Source organism: Salvelinus namaycush, chromosome 7, assembly GCF_016432855.1.
Source record: "Salvelinus namaycush isolate Seneca chromosome 7, SaNama_1.0, whole genome shotgun sequence".
In the NCBI taxonomy this organism is placed as follows: Eukaryota; Metazoa; Chordata; class Actinopteri; order Salmoniformes; family Salmonidae; genus Salvelinus; species Salvelinus namaycush.
Window position 1 is genome coordinate 36,499,068 of NC_052313.1, and position 13,027 is coordinate 36,512,094.

General features: G+C 46.8%; 1 protein-coding gene across 1 annotated transcript in view; it reads right to left on the minus strand.

The window, feature by feature from the left end:
* Positions 1-13,027, minus strand: part of mpp7a (membrane protein, palmitoylated 7a (MAGUK p55 subfamily member 7)) — a 192,881-nt gene that overhangs the window by 121,581 nt on the left and 58,273 nt on the right. Inside the window, exon 4 of the mRNA XM_038997028.1 lies at positions 2,877-2,954. Within this exon, the coding sequence (XP_038852956.1) occupies positions 2,877-2,954 (78 nt within the window). The remainder of the gene's footprint in view (positions 1-2,876; positions 2,955-13,027) is intronic.

The following is a 13,027-nucleotide window of genomic DNA, read 5'->3' on the forward strand; positions in this document are numbered from 1 at the left end:
CAGCTGTATAGTGCTAGGGGGGAAAAAACGTGCAGGGGGGCCCCAGTACTGAGTTTGGGAAACACTGTTGCCCTAGAAGGCCCTTCTTGCTTGTCTCTCAGATCGTTCAAAGCTTTATGGAAGTTACCAGTGGTGCTGATGTTAAGGCCGATGTTGGTTTAGTTCGTTGTGTGCTCTTAAGCAACGGTGTCTAGATGGAATTTGTATTTGTAGTTCTGGAAACTAGACCCTTTTTGGAACAGAATTATTTTTGTCTTACTGAGATTCCAGGTCTGACAGAATCTGCGCAGCAGATCTAGGTGCTGCTGTAGGCCCTCCTTGTTTAGGGACAGAAGCACAAGATCATCCACAAAGACATTTGACTTCAGAGTATAGTAGGGTGAGGCCGAATGCTGCAAACTGTTCTAGTGCCCTCTCCAAGTCGTTGACATATACAGTACCAGTCCAAAGTTTTTAAACTATTTTATACATTGTAGAATAATAGTGAAGACATTGAAACTATGAAATAACACATATGGAATCATGTAGCAACCAAAAATGTGTTCAACGAATCAAAATATATTTGATATTCTTCAAAGTAGCGTCCCTTTGCCTTGATGAGAGCTTTGCACACTCTTGGCATTCTCTCAACCAGCTTCATGAGGTCGTCACCTGGAATGCATTTCAATTAACAGGTGTGCAATTGTGGAATTTCCTTGTTAATGCGTTTGAGCCAATCAGTTGTGCTGTGACAAGGTAGGGGTGGTATACAGAAGATAGACCTATTTGGTAAAACAAGTCCATATTATGGCAAGAACAACTCAAATAAGCAAAGAGAAACGACAGTCCATCATTACTTTAAGACATAAAGAACTTTGAAAGTTTCTTCCAGTGCATTTGCAACAACCATCAAGCGCTATGATGAAACTGGCTCTCATGTGTACCGCAACAGGAAATGAAGACCCAGAGTTACCTCTGCTGCAGAGGATAAGTTCATTAGAGTTACCAGCCTCAGAAATTGAGGGCCAAATAAATGCAACATAGAGTTCAAGTACAGACACATCTCAACATCAAATGTTCAGAGGATACTGCGTGAATCAGGCCTTCATGTTCGAATTTCTGCAAAGAAACCACTACTAAAGGACACCAATAAGAAGAAGAGACTTGCTTGGGTCAAGAAACACGAGCAATGGACATTAGACCGATGGAAATCTGTTCTTTGGTCTGATGAGTCCAAATTTGAGATTTTTGTTTCGAACTGCCGTGTCTTTGTGAGACGCAGAATAGGTGAACCGATGATCTCTGCATGTGTGGTTCCCACCGTGAAGCATGGAGGAGGAGGTGTGATGGTGTGTGGGTTCTTTGCTGGTGAGACTGTCTGTGATTTCAAGGCACACTTAACCAGCATGGCTACCTCAGCATTCTGCAGCGATACGCCATCCCATCTGGTTTGCACTTAGTGGGACTATCATATATTTTTCAACAGGACAATGACCCAACACACCTCCAGGCGGTGTAAGGGCTATTTTACCAGGAAGGAGAGTGATGGAGTGCTGCATCAGATGACCTGGCCTCCACAATCACCCGACCTCAACCCAATTGAGATGGTTTGGACGAGTTGGACCACATATGTGGGAACTCCTTCAAGACTGTTGGAAAAGCATTCCAGGTGAAGAAGGTTGAGAGAATGCCAAGAGTGTGCAAAGCTGTCATCAAGGAAAAGAGTGGCTTCTTTTTAGAATCTAAATAAAAATATGTTGGTTACTTTTTGGTTACTACATTATTCCATATGTGTTATTTCATAGTTTTGATGTCTTCACTATTATTCTACAATGTAGAAAATAGTAAAAATAAAGAAAAATCTTTGAATGAGTAGGTGTGTCCAACCTTTTGACTGGTACTGTATGGCTGTGTGCTCTTTAGAAGGATAGGAATACTCCACAGCACTTTGATTACAATAAACAGAACAGGGGATTTAAACAAAACCACACCATTAAACCATCGCTGTCCCTCCTCCTCCACTTACAGTACTAAGCCAGACTGGATCAGTGGTTTATACAGGTGTGTGTAGTTAACAATGAGCGTGGTTTTCAGCATTGTGATGATCGGAGCAGAGGTACTAACGGCCATACAAAAGGAAAAAAAACATTACTGGCAGCCATGTTTGCAATCTGTCTTTGCGCACAAGCAAGCACACGCACAGTGGACCACACACACACAGTGGAGCATGCACGTCAGCACACACACACACACACACACACACACACACACACACACACACACACACACACACACACACACACACACACACACACACACACACACACACACAGAGTGGAGCCAGCAGTGGAGTTTTGGGGACAGGACAACAGGTTAATAAATTGAGGGGCCGCGTGCCACAGGTGATGGTGTGACGCCTCCTCTCTCTCTCTCTCTCTCTCTTTTTTCCTGTATTTATGCTCCACGACTCATTTCTCCTCTTTCATCTGTCGTTTCGTCTCCTCCTGTCCTCTGCCCTGACGTTCTCATCCATCTTCCATTTCTGCCATATCTCACTCTCTCCCTCCTTCCTTTCGCCCTCTGACAATGATCACTCTCTCCCTGGGGCCATGGGAGCTGGATGTATGGGAGGGAAATGGGGTAGAAAGGAGGGAATGGTGGAGGAGGGGGTTGAGGGGGGAGTAGGATCTACGGGTGCATTGTTATTGGAACAGGCGAGTCATTTGGTTCTGAGAATGAGAAGAGCCTGGTGGCTACATGGAGCGAGGTCAGAGTTCATGGGGAGGAGAAAGTACAACAGTGAAACCAGATCTGATTCCCAGCAGGCGACTCAGCGGGGGAGCAGGGATAGGGTTTGTGTGTGTCTAAACAGGGGCAAGGAGTAGTTAGCTACTTACGTCAGTGGCTAGGGACCCTGCGCTGTCCAGGACGGGGGCAGGACTACGATCCTCATAGTGCTGCAGCCTCTCGTGGATCTGAAGGAGAGACAGAAACAAAGGAGAGATTGAGAGAAAGAAAAAATAGATTGCTGTGGTGAGAGAGGGGTCGGAGTGTCAGCGGGGAGGCTGGGCTAAGCAAACACACACAGGGCAGAGGGCAGGCTAGGGTCCCAGTTGAGGTAACTGGTGTCTGCGCACACACACACATACACACGCACACAGGCATACACTCACACACACACTAGAAACACACTATCAGAGGGCTACCGGAGCACAACAGACTGCTTTAGTACTGTTCAGTTCATTCTCCAATTGTACAATCAATCCCCTTCTCGATCATCAACTGGATTTGCTCTAGTGGGTATGGATTACTAAACATTTCAACAGCTTCACAACATACTTCATTATCAATTTCAGCACTGCAACATCAGAACCCAGCGTTAGTCCTAGGACAGGAAAATAAACTGGGGGGGAAAAAAACATGTTTTAACACTTTACACAGACAGACACAGATCTCTCGCTGCTATCATCACAGAGAGAAAGTGCCGAAGGTGAAGTGAGAGGGGGAGAGAGAGAGAGGTGGAGAGAGAGAGAGAGGGTGGAGCGATCAAGAGATAGGGAGAAAGAGAGAGCGAGAGAGAGAGAGAGAGAGAGATAGGAATAGATGGAGCGAGAGGAACAGAGGGAACAGAGAGGCAGATATGATCAGATCTGTCAGTGACATCAACCCAGCTGTCATGTGTGATGTATGAGCTGCTGTCGAAGAATGCAACGACAACGCAGGATGTTGTCAGAGCCAATCAATTATCGGAGAGGGACAACCACTCCCCTACTGCTTCTCGCGCCATCCCTCTATCCCAGGACGAGGGTGTGGAGCTGGGCCAAGGGTTGAGTGACAGCTGGGCCCAGGCCATGGATCCTCGATTATTCCTGGATGTCCCTGCAGCCAACCGACATTCCAGCACGACGAGGCGGGGGGAGTAAGCCCTCTGGCTTGGGTGACAGAAGAAGCCTGGCTTGGAGATCATGAAGCCTGATGGGCCTACGCAGCACGGCACTCACGCTCTCTGTCTCTCGCGCTCTGTCTCTCGCTCTCTCGTTCTTTCTCTCCCCTCGCTTGCCTCCTCCTTCTATCTCTCTGCAGACATGGAGCAGTGACAAACCACAACCAGAGAATCCCTCACTAGCAGGAGGAGAATAATGAGATGAGGATGAGAGAGTTTGTTTTCTGACACGTTGTTAACAACTACAGTTGCTGTGTAATTAAAACATCTGTTTCTCTCTCTGCCTAGCTTTTTTCATTTCTGTCACCGACTAGGGTAAAAAATGTAGGGTATTTTATTTGAACAAAACATGTTGTTTGTCATTTTAGTCATTTAGCAGTCGCTCTTATTCAGAGCAACTTACAGGAGCAATTAGGGTTGAGTGCCTTGCTCAAGGGCACAGACAGATTTTTCACCTTGTCGGCACGGGATTCAAACCACTCTTAACCGCTAGGTTACCTGCAGAGCATTGCAGATCGACTATGGTGTGATTTTATAGAAGGGAATTAGGTTGCAACATAGCTAAACTAGAAGAACTCTTCATATATTGAAAAGGATCTAATCTGGGAGAAGTGCACAGATCAGGTTGCAAAACTACCAGTAGTTTACCAAAGTTGCCGGAATATTCAGTAATTTTTGGTAATTAACAGAAAATCTATGGCAATCTATCGTAACTTTGGAAATTTCGACTTGAATTACAAAAAAAACAAAACATGAATAGTATTAATTTTACGGTATATCTGTTTCCTTTTGGCCATGAGTTTCTTCTAAATAGACCTACTGTATGATTCAAGAGAAAATTGCCTAATAAATGAAAAGGGCATTTAATCAACAGACCCACAAGTAACTGCTGCCCCTCATGATACATTGAGATCATTTGTGGCCCCCACCACCATCAAAGTTGCCCATCCTTGCCCTATATAGTGAACTACTTTCGACCAGGCCCATAGGGTTCTCGTCAATAGTAGTGCACTATATAGGGAATAGGGTGCCATTTGGGACACCCTCTCAGACTAAGGCTTGGGACAGGGATGCCTCTACGGCAGACAGAGGCTTGATAGCCCAGAGAATCAAACAAATCTGAAGGCATGGATTTAAAGATCAACATCACACAGGTTTGACACACTTTCTGAGGTAAGATATAACTGTGCTCTTATGTAGCGATAGCAATCACAATTCGAACCTCAAGTATCTCAAGGATAGTGATAACCGGTATGAATCACATTGCAGACAGAGGACTAGGCTAAATACTCTCTCTGTGCTGTTCTACAGTAGCCTAATCTCTTCAGCCTACAGGGTTCATGATCCTCACCCCACAGCCCATAAAAGGGCACAGGAGAAGCTCTAGTTACTTCATCTGTCCTGCTGCACATCCATCTATCACTCTGAAAAACAAGGTGAAAGAATGTCACTGTCTTCTGCCTTCCAGCATTCCAGAATGAGAATCACATCTGCTTAGCTAGTTCCACCGACTCCGAGTTACCAGGAACCGGTCTGCTGCTTCGTTACTGTGGAATTTCGCTGCTAAAATGTGAACTCCAATGGCAATTCTTTTTATTTACAACTACAGGACCGCATCCAAACGGCGTCTCGGTCCGTGAGTGGAGCAGAGGACAGGAATGCATCTGTCCGCTTGCCGATCGGGCCCAGGTCATAGCCAGCACCGTCACGTATTTTAAAGTCATTACGAGCTGCTTTACATATCATAGCTGCATTCTTCAGGCCCCCAGCGATACACTGCTAGTGCTCCTGGCAGGCAGAAAGTCTGTGTGTGTGTGTGTGTGTGTGTGTGTGTGTGTGTGTGGGTGCGCGTGTGTGTGGCGGTGGAAAAACCTCAGGTCTGTAACACAGAGGTAGTGTGTAACAGCCAGGCAACGTCAGGTCAAGGGCTCAGCTAAACCCAGAGTAGAACTAGAGGATAGGGATGCCTCCCAAATGGCACCCTATGCCTCCCACATTTTTCCTATATAGGCTAGTGCACTACTTTTGACCAGGGCCCATAGGACTCTGGTCAAAAGTAGTGCACTACATAGGGAATAGGCCATCGGGGATGTATTCAAAGGGCTAGAGGCAGGAGAATGCACAGCCACAGGCAGGAATCAAAGGCAAGGATTCTGACTGCAGTGAGGAGAGGACGGAGCAGGATGACAAATACAGAATTTCCTCTTTTAAAAGAGCGGTGGAGTCGCTCACCCGCAAAACGCTGCCTAGATGCTCAGAGCAGAGCGGAGGACCCTGAAGTGAGGGGCTTACAGGGATGAATGTGTACATTTACAGGGAGAGGCGCTTCAGAAAACAGACTACAATGAACCAGTGTGTCCTGATCTCCCAGTGGAGCCCCCAGGCCAGGTTGTGTCCCGTTCCATAAATACCCCGCAGGATTAAAATACACACAGCAATACACTAAACATAAACACAAGGATAGGAATAGGAACCCTGAATTGGAGGTGATGTTAATGTTTGAAATAGGAGAACATTTCCAAAAGGGATTTAAGCCACCCTAAGAAGACATCAGTCTTCCTTATCTTCAGTAATTAGTCTTGGACGTCAACCCCTGCTGTGAGTCAAAGTCATGGTTACCAGGTTTAAAGTTTTGTCTGTGACCTTTGCTTCAATGGCAGGGAACCCCTGTGGCATGGCAGTCCAGCACCAACACACTGAGGAGGGCACAGAAGAGAGGCAGACCACATCCTCCAAAAACACCAAAGGGACAATAACAACCATCTGGCAGAGCAACAACGAGAGAGAGAGAGACAGAAAGAAGGATGGAAGGAGAGATGGTGGAAGGGAGAGAGAGAGAGAGAGAGAGAGAGAGAGAGAGAGAGAGAGAGAGAGAGAGAGAGTCAATTGGCCACAAGCGATGCTTTTGAGCTAATTTGAAAGTTAATTTGAAAGAGAGAAAGAAAGAAAGAAAGAGAAAGAGAGGGAGAGAGAAAGACAGAAAGATGGAGGTTGTGAGAGATGAGAGGGCTGGATTGTGTTTCGACTTGCGGGACCCACGAGGAGGTCTGGAGCTCCTGGTTAACATCGTCTGGCCAGAGGCGCTCGACATGACCCCTCCACTGCTCTACTCAACCCACCCACCCGTCCTCTTCACCACCTCTCCATCCCTCTGCTCCTGTTTCCAGCAGTAGCCAACGGAGTGTATCCAGTATCCACTGGTGGCTCAGATCACTACAGCTACTAACTCCAGAACACCTCATCAACCCCTCTCAACATGGAGGGAAAGAGACTCAGTGAGGAGGACTGTACCAAGCAGGGGAGACAGGCTAGGAGACCGGACAGACAGACAGACAGACAGATGTGCAGGCTTGAGACTAAAATGCCTGTCAGTCAGTGTTTACCCAAGAACCCAGGTTAGCCCTTAGTCTCAGAGAGCCAGAGAGGAAGGTTGCCTGCCTAGGCTGGCTGCTGTGTTCTCATCTTCTCTCACACCGGGTTGGCTTACAGCAGAGCCCTGGAGATGGCTTGGTCTGGTCTGGCTTGGTGACCTGGACATTGTGATTAGGAGCTTCAGACAGAGCATGGAGAAGGCCATCCTCAACCATCTAACTGCCACTGAGCACTAGCTCAAAGACTTTCAAATTAGCTCAAGAGCACCTCTTGTGGCCAATTGACCCTTAAAACAGCCATCAAATGGTAATGTTGACAGCACTTGAGACTGCTGAGGGGAAAGAGGCTTGCTGTTGTGGTGGTGTATTGTAGTATAGTTAGGCTGCTGCCTCCTCCACTGTGCCTTCGCAAGGAGACAACACCAAATCAATGTGTTGAGCGTACTGATACCTGTCGCCCTACTGAATTTGACCTTTCAGCCTTCCTCTGGAGGTGGCTGAAACGCACAAGGAGCGCAGGGAGCACCTTGCCTTGAGGAGGCAGGCCGGTGCACGGAGGTCTGATTCAGGACTGGCGCCTAAGCTCCGGATCTGCTAGGAACACGCTCGACTCTCGTTTGACGTGGAAAAGGCCTGGAGAATGTGACAGCTTATTAAGAGCAGATGCACTGGGGGGGAGACAGAGAGAGAAAGAGAAGGGGTCCAGGTTGCCGTGACAGCCATATCATTAAGTTAGTTAGAGGATAGATTTCCTTACGGAGCACTACGCAGCTAGGAAAGTGAGAGTGTTGGCTGCTGGGTAAGAGGACCCCAGAGTAGGCCCTGTTTATTCTGCATGGGGAGACAGAGACAGTGCACTCACTGCTGAGTGTGAGAGAGACACTAGAGGAGTCCAGGGGCGCACGCTCATGCCTACACACACACCTAACCACAGTCCTAAAGAAATACATACAGCCAATGAGCCAAACACCTTTAGTACAGTACAGGGTTTCTATTTGCATTTTTAATTTCCAATATCCGATTTCATTATACGTAAAATAAAAACAATGCAGTGATTTAACCCTGACCCTAACCCATTTATTCCACGTGGCATTTATTAAACAAGCTAATTCAAAATATTTATACAGGCTATTGGGTTGAAAGCAAAACTAGTCGCTTAGAGAATGTTCAGGGCAAAATGGCGGAAAAACTACACACATCCCCATAATGGAGGTGGTAGGAACTAGGAAGCAGTGTTTTAGTTCCAGGTTAGAGGTTATAACCGTGGTGTTTTCAAACAGACAGTTCACCACAGTAGTCCTAAACCTGGAGTAGTGGACTGCCAACTCATATCTAACAGACAAGAAGTTGAAGCTATAGGTAAATGGTAAATCAACCTGTTATCGATCTCCAAAAACCCAGCAGCCATGGTTCAAGCCTTTCGAATTTCCAACCCATTCTATGCTCAATAGGCAACGTGTCTGGAGTGACTGGGGTGAGCTTGTCTACTTTCTCGACTTTCTTTCCTACTGTACCTATCACAACCCCGTTCTGTTTTGGGCCCTGTCCACTGTCTGTCTGTCTGGCTCGGTCTTGGCTCGGTCTGTAGCAGCTTGTTTGTCTACATTGAGCATGATGTTTCACACGTCACACTGCGCTTGTCCATTAAACAGATAAGAAAATGTTTGGATGGCAGCCTAAGCACCGGAGTATAATGTTGCTGTGAGGACAGGCGGTTTAGTTTAGATGCGATATAGCTTTTTAAACCATAAATAACTAACTTAAGTCAATAAGTATAGGCCTATACTCTCTAAAGAGTAACATGGTACATTGAACCACTTTAGCTTTCTACAGTTATTAGTGTCTGTCAATGTACAATAAGCACATTGCATATATGTTTTTATGTGTAAAAGTGAATTAATCTATAGCAGGGCTCCCCAATTCCGGCCCTGGAGGGCCGAAACAAGTCTGGTTTTCATCCTCCCCTTCTAATCAGGGACTAATTCAGACCTGGGCCACCAGGTGAGTGCAATTGACTAACGGGTAGAAACAAAACTTACTCCAGGACCGGAAATGGGCAGCCCTTATCTATAGGGTGCATACAGTGACAACTGACGCAGGCAAGTGAGAGGACAGTTACACATGGGTTCTGTTTCCCAGAGGAAAGAGTTTGTATCCTAAATGGCACCCTATTCCATATGTAGCACACTACTTATCCCTATGGGCCCTGGTCAAAGGCAGTGCACTACATAGGGAAAAGGGTGCCATTTTCCCTATGGGTCCAGGCTAAAACTGGTGCACTATATTGGAATAGGGTGCCATTTGAGCTAGGGGCCCTGGTCAAAAGTAGTGCACTCTGTAGTGAATATGATTCCATTTCGTATGCAGACATAGGCTAACGTTCCCTCCACAGCCCTCAGGTGTTTGCTCAGGTTCCCAAGAGGAGGTCCCGTTCCCCCTAAATAATAAATGAGGGGCTCGGCGGCAACCGGGCCCAGGGATGTGCTAACCGCAGGCAGCACGAGCTGATCTCTCAGCTGGAGGAGGCTTATGAGCCGAGCCCAGAGCCCCAGACCCAGAGACGATTAGCTGCTTTTTATTGCTGTGTGGCTGTGCAGGGTGTGGGGTATTGGAGTCTGTGTGTGTGTGTGTGTGTGTGTGTGTGTGTGTGTGTGTGTGTGTGTGTGTGTGTGTGTGTGTGTGTGTGTGTGTGTGTGTGTGTGTGTGTGTGTGTGTGTGTGTGTGTGTGTGTGTGTGTGTGTGTCATGCAGGGTTTAGATGGCTCAGAGGGTATACTGTACATTCTGAAGCTAGGAGCTAAGCCAGGAGGATTGGAACAATGTCCTTCCTGGGATCTCCCAGTAGTGCTGGAGGGCTGGATGGGGTGAGGTCCGTAGACAGGTCCAGGATCAGACACGCAGTCTGAGGTAGAGTGGAGGTGGAGAGGGCAGCCTATGGCTGGTGAACCCTTGCTCTAGTCTTCCTATGCATATGTTCTCCTGACTGTTGTTGCTTGGAAACATTCTATGTAGCCCAATTTGTGTGTAGCCTAGGCCTATGTCATGGATGTGTTTTTATGACTAGGACTGCAGTCAAATAATTAGTTTGACCATATAAATTAAATTAAGTGACTAATCCATGGAATGCAATGACCACAAACTAGTCAAATCCACCAGAGACTTCAACGAAAGCTAATGTACGTCTCTAACGAGCCAACGCTAAAGCACCTTTCCGTGTCATTAAAGCATTTCAGCATTTGAAGAGCAAACAGCTCACGACCACTTCAAGAGCTCTACAGTATACTGGCAAGTGTCTTCACTGACATTTTGCAACCTCTCCATGTCTGAGTCTGTAAAACCAACATGTTTCAAGCAGACCACCATAGTCCCTGTGCCCAAGAACATTAAGGTAACCTGCCTAAATGACTACCGACCCGTAGCACTCACGTTTGTAGCCATGAAGTGCTTTGAAAGGCTGGTCATGGCTCACATCAACACCATTATCCCAGAAACCCAAGACCTACTGCAATTTCCATACTGCCCCAACAGATCCACAGATGATGCAATCTCTATTGCACTACACACTTCCCTTTCACACCTGGACAAAAGGAATACCTATGCGAGATCTCTATTCATTGACTACAGCTCAGCGTTCAACACCATAGTGCCCTCAAAGCTCATCACTAAGCTAAGAACCCTGGGACTAAACACCTCCCTCTGCAATTGGATCATAGGCTTCATAACGGGCCGCCCCCAGGTGGTAAGGGTAGGTAACAACACATCCGTCACGCTGATCCTCAACACAGGGGCCCCTCAGGGGTGCGTGCTCAGTCCCCTCCTGTCCTCCCTGTTCACTCATGACTGCACGGCCAGGCACGACTCCAACACCATCATTAAGTTTGCCAATGACAACAGTGGTAGGCCTGATCACTGACAACGATGAGACAGCCTATAGGGAGGAGGTCAGAGACCTGACCGTGTGGTGCAAGGACAACAACCTCTCCCTCAATGTGATCAAGACAAAGGAGATGATTGTGGACTACAGGAAAAAGAGGATCCGAGCACGCCCCCATTCTCATCGAAGGGCTGTAGTGGAGCAAGTTGAGAGCTTCAAGTTCTTTGGCTTCCACATCACCAACAAACTAACATGGTCCAAGTACACCAAGACAGTCGTGAAGAGGGCATGACAAAACCTATTCCCCCTCAGGAGACGGAAAAGATTTGGCATGAGTCCTCAGATCCTCAAAAGGTTCTACAGTTGCACCATCGAGAGCATAGTGACGGGTAGCATCACTGCCTGGTATGGCAACTGCTCGGCCTCCGACTGCAAGGCACTACAGAGGGTAGTGCGTACGACCCAGTACATCACTGGGGCCAAGCTTCCTGCCATCCAGGACTTCTATACCAGGTGGTGTCAGAGGAAGGCCCTAAAAATTGTCAAAGACTCCAGCCACCCTAGTCATAGACTGTTCTCGCTGATACCGCACGGCAAGCGGTACAGCTTCTACCCCCAACAGCTTCTACCCCCAAGCCACAAAACTCCTGAACATCTAATCAAATGGCTACCCAGACTATTTGCACTGCCCCCCCCCTTTACACTGCTGCTACTCTCTGTTATTATCTATGCATAGTCACTTTAATAACTCTACCTACATGTATATATTACCTCAATTACCTCGACTAACCGGTGCCCCTGCACATTGACACATTTTTGTATTTTTCTTAAAATTGCACTGTTGGTTAAGGGCTTGTAAGCATTTCACTGTAAGGTTGTATTCAGCGCATGTGACAAATACAATTGAATTTTATTCATATCAGGGAGGGAAGCAACTGAGGCTTCATCGCAAATGGCACCCTATTCCCTATATAATGCACTACTTTTGACCATAGCCCTATGGATCCTGGTCAAAAGTAGTGCACTATATAGGGAATAGGGTGCCACTTAGGATGCAGTTGACTGACTGCCAAGCCTAGCCTATTAGCATCTAACTAGAGCAGAATTAAAGGGAAAACTGACCGACCACAAACGAGGCTGCTCAGGGCTCACGCTGAAGGCCTGCTGACAGAAACTTGGTCTCTGACCACCCCGCACCTGATTCAGGTGGAAATTGAACGTTGTATTATATTTCCTGTGGCTTTTTGTGGAGCGAGGAACTTGGCGAGGGAACAGTAAGAAAGGGAGGAATTTATAGAAAACACACTTGAGTAACTCACTTTAATTTGAAAGGAAGAAGAATGTCTGTGTCGTTTTAGCTCGGAAACACACACCGGGCTATTACACATCCAGTATAGGCTCTACTTTCTGTCATGCAGCTGGGGCCGTTGCCGTGCCGATTAAAAGTCTGCAAAGTAGTGCATTGTGCATAGGCTCTGGATGCATCCCAAATGGCACCCTATTTGATATATAGTGCGCTATGGGTCCCTGGTCAAAAGTAGTGCACTATAATGGGAATGGGGTGCTATTTGGGATGCAAACTCTGTGAACTTGGCCTCAGCTGAAAGACTATATTAGACAATATTTGTTTCATCTCCATGACATAATCTGATTAACAGGGACGCTAGGGGCCCAACTGTCTGTCTGGAAGGGCATTTTGCACAACCTCAACATGTAAAAAACTACATTGTTAAAATTGGAGCTATGAAAGTCTATCAAAAAATTTAAAAACTGATTTGCAATAGTATTTCAAATCTGAAAGAAGTATGGTTTGAAATGCATTAGAAAGGTATTGGGAAGTTCAGGGAGTTCATTGGGAAGC